The sequence below is a fragment of the Poecilia formosa genome, unplaced genomic scaffold, assembly GCF_000485575.1.
Source record: "Poecilia formosa unplaced genomic scaffold, Poecilia_formosa-5.1.2 Scaffold128, whole genome shotgun sequence".
NCBI lineage: Eukaryota > Metazoa > Chordata > Actinopteri > Cyprinodontiformes > Poeciliidae > Poecilia > Poecilia formosa.
The window spans coordinates 272,839-285,724 of record NW_006800067.1 but is presented as its reverse complement, the minus strand read 5'-3'; the positions used below and the strand labels follow the sequence as shown (position 1 = coordinate 285,724).

The 12,886-nt window shown below is 38.3% G+C and overlaps 1 protein-coding gene across 1 annotated transcript in view; it reads left to right on the top strand.

The window, feature by feature from the left end:
- sncb (synuclein, beta) overlaps window positions 1–12,835 on the top strand; it is a 15,036-nt gene extending 2,201 nt beyond the window's left edge. Inside the window, exons 3-6 of the mRNA XM_007561537.2 lie at window positions 4,195–4,224; window positions 5,568–5,653; window positions 9,500–9,586; window positions 11,936–12,835. Coding sequence (XP_007561599.1) covers window positions 4,195–4,224; window positions 5,568–5,653; window positions 9,500–9,586; window positions 11,936–11,965 — 233 coding nt within the window. The 3' untranslated portion in view covers window positions 11,966–12,835. The remainder of the gene's footprint in view (window positions 1–4,194; window positions 4,225–5,567; window positions 5,654–9,499; window positions 9,587–11,935) is intronic.
- The last annotated feature ends 51 nt before the right edge of the window (window positions 12,836–12,886 follow it).

The following is a 12,886-nucleotide window of genomic DNA, read 5'->3' as shown; positions in this document are numbered from 1 at the left end:
TATATATATATATATATATATATATATATATATATACATTTTTTAGTACAGGCTGATTTTCTTTAACCTTGCTCGTATTTACTTGCCCAAGTATTTGCATCTCTTTTTTTGAAATGTAGCTTACAAATTTGTAGCTAAAGTCTAATGCAATCCAAAATATTAAATAAGCATGCAAAATATATTGAAGGGAAAGTAAATTAGAAATTGATATTAGTAAAAAACGGAAAAAAAGGAAGCTTTTATTAAGATTTTGGTGCAAGAACAATTATTTCTGCATAATATGATCTGTTTTGTAGAATACAGCTTCAGTAATGTTCTTAGTGTCATATGCTGCTATGTAGTAAATACCGTATTTTCTGGACTATAGAGTGCACCGTACTATAAGCCGCACCTACAATTAAAAAAAAATAAAAAATGAAAATGTATATAAGCCTCATCGGGCTATAAGCCGCTGATATCTCCGCCGCTCTCGGTTTTTCACAAAAACACAGAAATATTAAGGACTTTATTAATATGCATGGTTCAAAGCTTGGGAAAAAAGTAGCAGCTTATAGTCCGAAAAACATGGTTCTTTCATATAGAACTATGGTAAGAAAGACTTGATCCTCTCTTTATTTTAAGATCTGTTTCTTTAAGTCATTTTTTTTGTTTCGGTGTTTCACTCTGCCACTTTTGAATCCAAAGAGTTGATGTTTAAAATTACATTTAAAACACAACATCATAGAGGAAACAAAAACTGATGCATATCTCTATGTAATGACTAGTTATATTAATTTTAAATACTCTGGGGATTATTAAATACATGTAAAAAGTCACAATTTTAGGGAACTGTTTTGGCTGTTTCTGCAGAGGTTTTACTCGTTCTGGAACTTTTTCACATTTTGTCACATCATAGCCAGAGACTTCAACATATTACATCAGAATTTTATGAGCTAGACCAATACCAGGAAGTGCATAATTGCTGATTGGAAGAAGAAAGATAAGTAAAAATATGCCAGGCATATTTCTTCTTATGCCTGGCATGAGAAAAAATATAATATAGGTGAACTATTTAGAAACCTCTAAACCTCTAAATAGTTCACCCATTTCACTTCAGAAGTCACCTAGCTAGTAAATAGAGTCCACATGTGTTTAAGGACAAGGACAGCATTTATAAACGAAGGAGCAAAAGGGACCCATGGTGTCTCTGGGGGAGCTGCAGACCCACAGCTCAAGAGGGATAATCTTTTGACAGGACAACTATCCATCCACAATTTTCTGCTTATCAATGACTGGATTATAGTCCAGGATCAGAGAGACACTCTCCAACTCACTCTGGGGATTCCCAAGGCGTTCTTTGGCTAGGAGGGCTATACAGCCCTGAAAAACCTCCAGAGTGAGGCGCGCCGGGATTAAAGAACAGCAGCTCTAATCTAAGCCTTCCCCGGACGACGGAGCTCGTCTCCCGATCTCTAAATCTGAGCTTGCTTCCATTTTGCAACTGTGCTCTACTTTGTGTTGGGCTGTGACATGAAATCCCTCTAAAACACATTGAGATTTCTGGCTGTAATGTGACACATTATGATGAAGTTCAGGGAGTAAGAATAGCAGTGAACCCCTCGCCCCTCTGAATTCATCAGCTTGTTCTGGTTATTCTGCAATGGTTAGCACTTTTTGTTGCATTCAGAGAACCTTGCCTATTTTTAGCCAACGTTGTCAGATTTGCCAGTCTATAGATGACATCCTACTACCCAGCACATTTAGCACAGTGCCCCCCGACTTTCAACAGAACTCCAAATATGTCAGACTGCAGTCACAACATAGGCAGACTCATTTCTATTGTGCCCACACTGAGCAGCAAGGGGGGGAAAAAGGGGGCAATTTTTGCTTCTTCTCTGTTGCTGCATGTTGGGCCTGGTGGTGCCCTGGAAAACTGCTTATGTGTTTGCTCGGAGGCTCCTCTTGGAGGAGGGGTAGCAGCGATTTGATTCATCTGAGACCTTCCTTTTGACAGCTGCTGCTACTGAAGACCACCCACCCAGCTGAGCAAAATGAGAGAGGCAAGGAGGAGGAAGCAGCATGCAATTCACGTTGCAGTAAACAGGCAAATTCACTGATTCATATACCACATATCTAACGTAAGAGTAGAAAAACTTACATATCGCTTCTCTGAATCATAGCTGTTACATCAACGCTTGGCAATTCTTTTCTGTGCTTAAATATTGATGATACTAATTATATTTTTAGTCACAGAAGTCATAAAGTAAAAAAAAAAAAAGTACTTGCTAAAGATGTGCAAAATCCCTTAGATATAATTAAACTTTTATTGTGGCAGTATATTCTCACTCTGAAAGAATGGTCTGCCATCCTCCGCTGATGGGCTTTTAAGATTTTCTTGCCACGCTACTTTATTTGTGTGGCGGTAAGATAAACTTAAGTTCTTGTCTCGCCACATTTGTCAGAGTTCCAGTCGTTTTGAACACTTATCTTACTTAGACATTAGTAAATTTAGGGAATTGTTTTTTTTTTTGTTTTTTTTTGTAGCTATTTTGAAAAGTAGCTATGAGAAATTATCCACTGAGCAATATTTTACGTTTAATTCAGGAAGACAGAGAGTCTTAGATTACTTCTCAAAAGTCCCTAGGCTTTCTGATCAGCAGAAGCACTTATAATTTGCATTATAAGATGTTTTAGATGCAATTATTTTCGGTTCTTGGCATGTTTTTCTGCATATGGCTCTTGAGATTTTTATTTATTTTTTTTGTGGAAAGCAAATGTTTCTTGAAATCCAGCATTCAAGAGTTTGTGGCCGATTTCTCATCAACTCTGATTTCCAAAAGGTTGCCAATATTTTCAAATCCAAAGTTTAAAAGAATTCAACAGAGTAACTTCCTGTAATGATCTATATATCTCTCTCTCCTCCTCCTCATTTTCTTCCAGCCTAAACAAGACAGATCTGTTTCCTCTCAAGTTTTTTACATATCTCTGGTTCCTCACACTTCATTTAAAACCCCTCAGTGACTGGAAAAAGCCAAATTAAAATTGTCTTCACTCAGTAAGAGCATTCACACCGAAGGTGTTATCAGTGTAACCTGGCATGACTGACACATGTTATATCAGAAAAAGATATATATATATATTTGCATTAACGAATGGCGAGCCACTAATAAAATCTCATTGTGGCTTATTTTTGTTGTTAGCATGTGCAGCTGTGACTTTTAAAGACTTTTTAAGCATCTCTATCAGGAATAATAATACTTTTGGGGGAGACTACAACACATATTTAAATACAATAGTAATATATTGCAGGTTACTAAAAATGATTAGCCCTTCCATTCAAATATATTTTTCCCTATAAATATAAATAGAACTTTATTTATTTGACCTTTGCTCAAGGCTGAAAAGCCAAATAGAAGGAGTCACTCCCATTTCTTTATTGCATTTCTTTCTAGACTTAATATTTTGTTTCAGGGTGTTTTATATAACTCTGTATTTCACATGTGTTTCCATGCATGTCGGTATCATCTTGATATTCCAATCACAGCTATGGTATGTTTGCACCACTCTGATATGTTTTCTTTCAGGGTTCAACTCTGCACTTCATCCACATTTGTCTTTTCTCAGCCCTCAGTAGCCAAAAGAAGGGTGTGCTGAGCACCACGTAGGATGACAGGCACTGAGTGATCAGTAGGCACACAGTAGATTGCCTTAATAGTTTGATGGAGTTCAGCGTAGATGAATGAGGTCTACCAAAGGTCAGAGACTTGAACAATGGCTGCGTCGTAGTTTAAACTGGCTATAAAGTTTTATAACCTCTCCCGGTATAACCACTGAGAAACCTGAAAGGTTAATGCTTCTCGTTTATATCATGCGGTCAGTGAATAATAGATGAAAAGTAGCACTGTTTTACTTCATTTTAAGCTAATTCTGTTTGGTAGTGACACTTCAGATGTAATCAGAATAAGTACATGACCATCATGGAAGAACCTCAGAAGTAAATACTGGAAAGCGTTCAATTAGTCAGGCTACGCGTCTTGACGACAACTGGACGTAAATTGAAATGCAGACTGAACCGGACGACTTTCAGTTCAGTTTACTGAGACAAAGTTTAGCAAATATGTTTGTTTTTTTTACCCAAGCAGACACGAGCAAAGAGTTTCCGGAGGAGTCAAGTTCCTTTTCCGACCAATTTTCTTCCCTCTTTCCGTATTTCAGGTACCAAGGCCAAAGACAGCGTGGGCACAGGTGAGGTTTCCGTCTGTCAATAGCATGTTAATAGGAGATGCACAGACGAGAGGTTTTGTGGACAGTGTCTGATTGTGTGCAGCTCACCCCCTTTGTGTGGGCTAATAGCAATAAAACAATGGCTTTCACAGAAACAGTTGGAAGCCACAGAGCTGCTTCTTTCTGAATCAATGAAAATGTACAAACACAGCAAAATTCATCAGGTTATGAAACAGAGGTTTCAAAGCAGCTCAGAAAGAATTATGCTGCATTTCTTTACATGAAAGATTATATCTTTGTAACTTTTCTCTTTCTGTTTTGCACATCTTGAAATGTTAAAAGAGCCATTTCGCAGAATACTCAGTGAAATGTCTCTTTGTACTACTTTTTTTTTTTTTTACAGAATCCACTCAAAATCAATATCAGCCAATTCCAACCAAATGTTTGAGAAAAAAGCTCCAATTTATGATCAACTGTTAAGCTGATAAATCTTTTTTTGAATACATTGATCCTAAAAGGAGCAGGCTTTCTGTGAACAATCATAAATCATTTTACCTCCTAGAGGTGGAGGTAGCAACACAATGTGCGTAAGGAGGAGCGGTCATTACACAGCTCCGCAGTTTAACAGGATTTCACCTTCAACAAAATTATCCCAGAGGTGACACCCTAAACTGTCTTTAGCGGTTTATACTTGCATTTAGCGTGGTTAGCAGGGTTAGCATTGCTAGCTGCTAGCTGTGTGTATTCCCTCTAAATAGACCCTGATACTAACTATGGGGTTTACAATTTTCTAATTCGATGTCCTCCAAGAGACATAAAACTGGACTGTTGCAGTAACATGTTCAACTTATGCTGTCTGGAAAGGTCTCACCTCTTGTTGTTACTGCAGGAGAAGTCAACATGCCAATTTAAGAAATATATAATTTCCAGTTTTTCTTGATCATTGACTTAATTTCTCAGAAAGTAGCTAAATCGTCATTCTTCCGTTACAACTTCCCCACCAAAGAGTGTTGTTTCTAGCACCGCATATGAAGGCTTAGGTGTGGTGTGTTCACTGACTGGACAAAAGATTGGATTTTTTTTTTGTTTGTTTGTTTTCAATCGGCAGTCAAGTGTAAAATCAGCAGACTCCAGATGAGTCCCTGCTTATCTTTCATTTTAAAAATGTCATTCTTACACTAAGAAATAATCATTTCCTTATTGTAGCGAAACCTAAATCGTTTAAAAGCTCACTCATTACGAGGCTAAGTGAAGGTCAATTATGAAACACAAGAGGACAGCATTTTGCTTTTAGTGTATCTGTAGGGTTTAGCGGGATAGAGTTACATTTGTGTGTGTGTGCGTGTGTGTGTGTGTGTCTGCAGTGGCTGAGAAGACCACCGGAGCGATGGGGAACATCGTTGCTGCCACTGGTCTGGTGAAGAAGGACGAGTTCCCGACTGACATGAACGTGAGTGCAGCGGGTCTGTCTAAAAATCCCCCATCATATGAGACATGGATTTTTAATTTTTTTATTTATTTTTTTGCTGAATTGCCGTAACCATAGATGCTAATGGTGACCAGCATCCAGAGTCTAAAATCCTGTTATGGTTAGTTTATGGGTCGAAAAGAATCTAAGCGCAGATCTATTACCCGAGGCCGGCGTCTCTTAAAAAGTAAATTTAATTTCACAAAAACGATAAGAGTTTGTTCAATTTTAATCCAAAATCAGAACAAGGCCTGTTGTTTGACTAGACATCACGAGACAATGAAGAAAAAAAAGTATTTGAAACACAAAGAATAAAACAAAACCGTGGATCTTAAAGGGACAGTAACACATACTGAAAAGCAAGTTAAAAAGCATGCAACCGAAGTGAAAATAAACTTAAAATAACAAAAACATAAAATGTCTGCTCTACACAAACTGCTTTGTGTTCTTCCATTCAATTAAATTAATTAATCAAATAAAATCATACTTGCGTTGTCTTACATTTCAGTCACACAGTTAAGTAGGAAGAATGGTAAGGGTTAGGGTTAGAATGGTAACCTAACCTATTATCACTGTGATGAAACCAACATGCCAATAAAAATGATACAATCGGTGAAGATGGGTTACTTTAAATTATTCCACTCTACATATTTAGTTCTCAATGTTCTAATTGTGACTGAAATTTGAGTCAATTATATTTAATGGTTTCTTCACCTGGTACACAAACTGGTCTTCCACTGTTATCAAAGTCACATTTGGCCTAACTATTCAGATTGTCTGTGAAAAGGTAAACGCTGGTCTTTTCTCCACTGTTTCACTAACATAATAAATCTGACAGCTTGTTCTCTTTGCCCACTCAGTGGCTCGATGCATACGAGTGATAAAACAGCAGACTGTTACACTGTTCACGCTGTATTGAGCAATTTACTCGCACTGACACACCAATCACTCAATACATTAAAACAACCCCGCCAGACATTTGAAAATTAACAAACTATAGAAGAGTGCCTTATTGTCAGAACGGAGTCTGAACATTTCTGTCAAAGCTAGTTATGTTTTTTTTCTCCTTAAATGTGGTTCAGGAAATATTAGTAAGTCATACTAGCTGCAGGATGGATATTGAGACGTCGCGCTACAAATTTTACAAAAACCTTTTCACATAAACAGACTTAAAAAAGTGTTTTTCACACGTTTTAAAAGCTTCAGGAATGTTTTGAGGCCCATAGCAAAGAGTAAGAAGAGATGAATGAGTTCAAAGCACCTCTAATCTCAGTCTAATCTAATCCATCTCTGAGATTTGCTGACTAACTCTTCTCAGAGGATATCCTGCTAATGTCTTGCTGGCTTATGGACACCTTAAAAGGTTTTGAGGAGTTCATACAGTTTCAGTAACAGTGAGGGACGTGGTTGGCTACATAGCTAGAAAAATGAAACGTAGAATCTTCCATTTATACCTTGAGAGCACGAAGAAGAACTTTTTTAAATATTACGATATAAAAATTTTTGTGAGCGCCTGAATGAAATGTTTCTACTGTGTCTACGTAAAGACATACAACCAATCGTAAAATATTATCGAAATCAGTTTATATCTCGTTCACTTTTTCACAATCGGTGATCCATCTGATTAGGTGTGTCTTTGTGGTGGTATCCCATGGTGCATCCTCTAAGGCCATGTTAATCTCAGTGGTGGATTTGCAGCAAAGACACTATCTTGCCAGAGCACAAAGGATTACAGCCTGTTCTTCCTCTGTGGCCTAATTGACTTGATTAGTGCTGGGTTTAAAAATAAATGACGTGTGACCCACTAGCTTTGTTTTCAGGGCCAGCCAAAGCAGGTGGGGCAAAAGCTGATGCATATTGTGAACAGTGTCCTTTTTCACAACATGCATCAGCTGCTCAGGCCAAACCCGGCAGCGTTGCAGTAATGAAGTAACACAAAAACCCTTTGAAATTATTTTCCCTCTCAATTCAAAGACAGATATTTAAAATCTTCTTTGTTTTAAAGCTACAGTGTCATTGCATTAACACAAATGTCTAAAACAAACATTGGATATGATGATTGATCCATTTATTTTATTTTGATAGGTGAAACGCAGACTTTATGGGTTGACCATGTCAACAAGTAATGCCTGTGGATATGATGAACTTTGTTCTTTTTACTCATTTTTACACAAACACTGGGTAAATTTGTGGTTGGTCAATTATTTGTTTGTAGTAGCAAACAAGTAGCTGTTTGCTACTACAAACTACTACTGCGGCAGAGTTGAAAAAGTTGGTGGTTGAAGTGTTTTCGCAGCGCAACACACAAGTCAGCCAGTGTGTGTTGACAAGCTGTGGTTGAGGGGGGCAGGCAGTCCATTTCGTCATCTCCAACTCACACCATGGAGGACTTCTTCGTAAAAAAAAAAAAAAACTGCAACAAATTGGATGTTATCACCTTAGAAGATAATGTTTGGTTCCTAAGAGAGGAGAAATGTGATTGCGACTGGTTGCAGAGTTTAATCTTGGGATCTTTCTGCATTACGGTAAACTCCTGTGATCACAAGTTTTGTATTTCCACTGAGGCCTTTGCCACAAGCAAAGATGATTTGCATGCAATCCACATAATCAAGACTGCTGCTCAACCCATGAATGAATTGTCCTTACAAATGTGGTTTAAAAGGAAATAAAGAGGCTTTTCAATGGATTCATTCAGACTAAAGTGGTAGGCTGAGCACTTGCTTTCATAATCAACGTGACAAAATTCACTTGCTGGTGTTCATATGTTTGCTTTTCTTATGCTTGACCACCCATCTTGACTTTAGGCAAATAAAAGTACTGTAAAATTTAACTGTTGTCATTAAGTACAACATGGAGCTACATCTCTATTAACATCTTTTACAGCTTCTTAACTAATTGACCAAGTGTTTGTAAGTGACGCAAATTTCTAGCTAATTGAAACAGAAGCTACGGTTAAAACCATATCTGAATGTTAGATGAGAAACAGCCCAATATTAACCAATTCAAATTATATAAAAACACTTCCAGTAATATTTATGCACAGCATCAGCATGAGCACATCCTGAAAAAAAATAAGCATTGTTCTCAGTCTTCAGTCTGATATTATCATTGTGGCATTCGCTTTTTTCTTGTAAAGTGGGAACTTGGATCTGCTTGCCAACGGCTGATGGTGTCGTCCTGGACATGCATGTCATGGCAGTCATGATACTGTCCTGTCATATAGCAACCGTTTCTTCAGTCAGAGGCTTTTTTTTTAGATTTGTTGCAAGCCTGACTGCTTCTGGAGCTCATTCCTGCCCACAGCAATTACAACCACAACATTTAATTTCCCTTTCAAATAAAGCATTGAAACTGGAACACAGGGTCACGTGTGAGACTTTCCTAATGCAAACTGACAGAAGTGCTGAAATAAATTTCTGCAACTGTTTTAATATTTTAGGCACGAGGCAGCCATGTTGGATTTTGAGAGCAGGTTTGGTTCTTCCCAAAGCTATCTGACTTTTCATTGGGTTTGATCTGAAATTGGAGCTGACTTGTACAACTAAGTGAAATACAACATGCCACAAGCCAAATGTAGAGATTTTTCATGGGTTTAGAGCTTTCCGTTGTTTTTTAGAGCTAAATGGTTGCATGTCTGTACTTTACTTTTCTTATCCCAAAGAGAAACCGAAATCGATCTCACAACGAGAGACACGGGGCTTTATGAAGAAAACATTTTACTATTTAAACACATGTCAAAGCACGTATCTTCATAAGCCAATATGTTTAATTTGTGCTGCTTCTGTGAATCTGTTCCCGCCTCATTTTCATCTCTCACCTTTCCTGCAGCCTGAGGAGTACGGGCAGGAGGCCATGGAGGGCCAAGGAGAGGCGATGCTGGAGCCAGAGGGGGAAGCATATGATGAGTCCCAGCAGGTAACCGGCACAACATAAGCCACGAATGTCTCCCTCATGTCTATTCTTTCGAAAGTCACACGTCACCGTGCTCGCATGAACCAGTGACTGTACCACAGAGAGCATTTTTTGTGTGTTATGTAAAACACTGGGTCGCAGGCGGGGACGAGTCCATTCACTTACAGTAGATGGAGGCGCATCGGTATTCACATGCGTTGCATTCAAGCTGGATTGTATTTCAACAGCCCTTCACATTTGCCCTCCACTTGTCTTCCTCTCAAACACTGAGGTCGCAGTTCTTTTTTTTTTCTTTTCTTTTTCTAGGAATAATATCGGAAGACTTTCCCAGCCATTTGTCACAAAGGGTACATGGAGTACACTGACTATACCACCACCTACCAGCAACAGAGTGTGTGTGTGTGCGTGTGTGTGCGCGTCGTCGTTCTGTTCATAGATACAGGCAGGATGTGAGTCCGACACAGATGGTTATTTTTGGAATTTGACTGTCAGGGGCAAGACAAACTGTGCAGAGTCAATGGCTTTGAAAGCAGATTTTAAATAGCCTCAGTAGTAAATACCCCACAACACAGATTATATGGATAGTGTTACAAGTAAATAAGTCATGATTTTCTGGGAGTTTTAGTTAAGATAAAAAAAAAGAATAAGGAAAATTAGATAAGACTTGAAGACCTTACAGTGCAGTTACTTACAGCTGTTTTTTAATTTTATTTTCTGCTAGGGCTAATATATGAATAATATTAATAAATTCTAATTGAATCCTAGAACAGGCTCCTGCAGGCATTAGCATGCATCATCCTTGCTCTCCTCTGTCTCGTCTTTCTCCCACTCCTCTGCATCTCTTTCCCCTCCCCCATTTTCTGCTACACAAGTGATGTGCGAGCTCTGTCTCAATGGGTGTGGCGATGACGCTCTGTGCCTTCGTGCATTGTGGGTAATGTCAGGGTCTCCCTGTGTTGTTGTAAATGTGAATTCTTACTGCTGCACAGTGAAAGTCGCCTTAAAACACTTTTTCAAGGCATCATCTTTTTCGTGTTGCATTAATTTTAAACCAGCAGAACTCATGTGCATTTACCGTTTGTTTTTTTTTCTTTTGCGCTAAATAGAGCAGTGTACATTACAAGCAAATAGGGAATGTGCACACAACTCTCCCACCATGCTCATGCAGGATTGTGCTGCCCTCTGTTGGCTGGATCACTGAAGCTCAGTTACAATAGAGTGACATCACTCTTGGCAATGAGCCTGTAATATAGATCCCCATCTACATTTTAAGATCCCCCTCAAAGTATTGCTCCTTTCTCATCACGGGGTTTCAGTTGTGCAAATGAAACCCTAATCCGTCCATCCATCCACCATCAGTTGTGAACAAAACACCAAGGTACTTATGGGGTAGTATACAAAGTCGACTTTTTTGTGCTTTATGTGTCTCTTGTGCTATATGCGCTTGTTGTAATATTATTCCCTCATCAGAAACATACCTGGAGTGCTGTTTTTGATCCTTTCATTCGTGTTTGCGAAACCCTTTGAATCTCCCCATGGCAGCCATTGGGGGATGCCAGAAAAGTTTGCTCCTCCTTGGCACTTCAGTCAGTATTTTCCCCACTCAGCTCCACTAGACCAGCGGCGGTAGAAATTTCCAAACACCTGATGGAGCTGAGAGTCTGCTGAGCTTATCATGCAAACGCTCCTACAACTCATCCTAAATGGCATAGCGGAGAAGTACTGTTGTGACGACGGGCTTCTTAAAGAGAAAAGAGGCTAACTTCATGGTGTCAGATGCAAAGTCAAAATGTTGTTTAAGTCATGCTTGATATAAATCACATTTTCATAGCAACTTAAGGCAACAGCTACTTGACTGTCCTATGAAATGGCACTATTTGGCTGGAAATCACTGCTTCAGACAGCGTCTGACCTCCAATCCAGAGGGGGCGGTGTGCCTTTTTTCAGTCGAGAACCATGGACTCAAACTTGAAGTGTATATGTGTACATATATATAATAATAATATATACACCTATTTGTATGTATATATTTGATTTAGACTGGCTCCACAATCCCATCTAAATTGCAAACATATAATCCTTAATTTGTTCTTTTATATTTTACTTCCATGCAGTCTAACTTTCCTATCATCATATAAAATGGATCTTTATGCGTTTTACCATTGAATCGTCAGATAAGTTTGTTGAAATTTGACCAGCTTCTTTTTTTTTTCTTTTCACACATTACGTACTCTCTCAGACACTCTTCTCAGTAAAAGCAGCTTGGCAATACCACCAGTTAAAATCTTTATGTGCAACAAATGTGACCCGTCTATCTCTCACATTCGTCTCCTTTTTCTTCTTTTCCACCAGGAGAGCCAGGACTACGAGCCAGAGGCATAAATGCAAACGTCCAAACCATCATCCAACCAGCAGCACAATAACATTTCTAATAATAAAAGGACAAATGCTGAAACTATTACAATTATATCCCTGTTGCAAAAAAAATAAATAAATAAATAACAAAATCCAACAAAAATGACAAGCATTCCCAGTGAAAAATGTTCTTCCTTCAAGACAAATCTTTTAATATTATTATATATTGTAAATGTCATGTTATTAATGTAATGTGTTGGGTGTAGGTATTTATTGAAATGTAGGATTCGTCTTCTCGGTCTCATTTCCTTGATTCCCTCCCAATGAAATGAGACCAGAGCCGGGACTTGTGACTTTGTACACGTGCGTATCTGTATCTAGAAATGTGCAATAGATGTTCATCAACTTCCAATGAGACATTGGGAGTGGGAAAAAATAACAATAAATGAGTAAATATGACCTGTTGCAAGCAGATATGAGAACAATAATATCTTAAATGTCGATGATGCCTGTTTGTGTTTTCTTTTTTTTTCATTTTCTTCTTTTGGATTTCTTTGGAGATGAGCTTGTTTTTGAAGTAAGAGTTTTTTACATTGTATCTTTATAGTTACTCGTGAAATCATTCCGCTACACTATCTGTTAGAAGCCAACAGAGTGTACATGTTTGTGTGTGTGTGTGTGTGTGTGTGTGTGCGTGCGTGCGTGCGTGCGTGCGTCTGCGTGTGTGTGTTTGTGTGCAATAAAAATTTTAACAAGTTAAAGTCAATATATTCTGTCTTGGAATCATAATGGTTGTCATATCAATATGTGCTTTAAATTGCAGGTCTTGTCACTGTAAAGGTTTCTGTGTTAAGCCAGACAACAAATCCTCTGTAAATAAAAAGTTTGAAAAACAAATGTACTCTTTGCATTCTTTCTCTGCTTGAAATGACTGTCTGCCTCATTGTT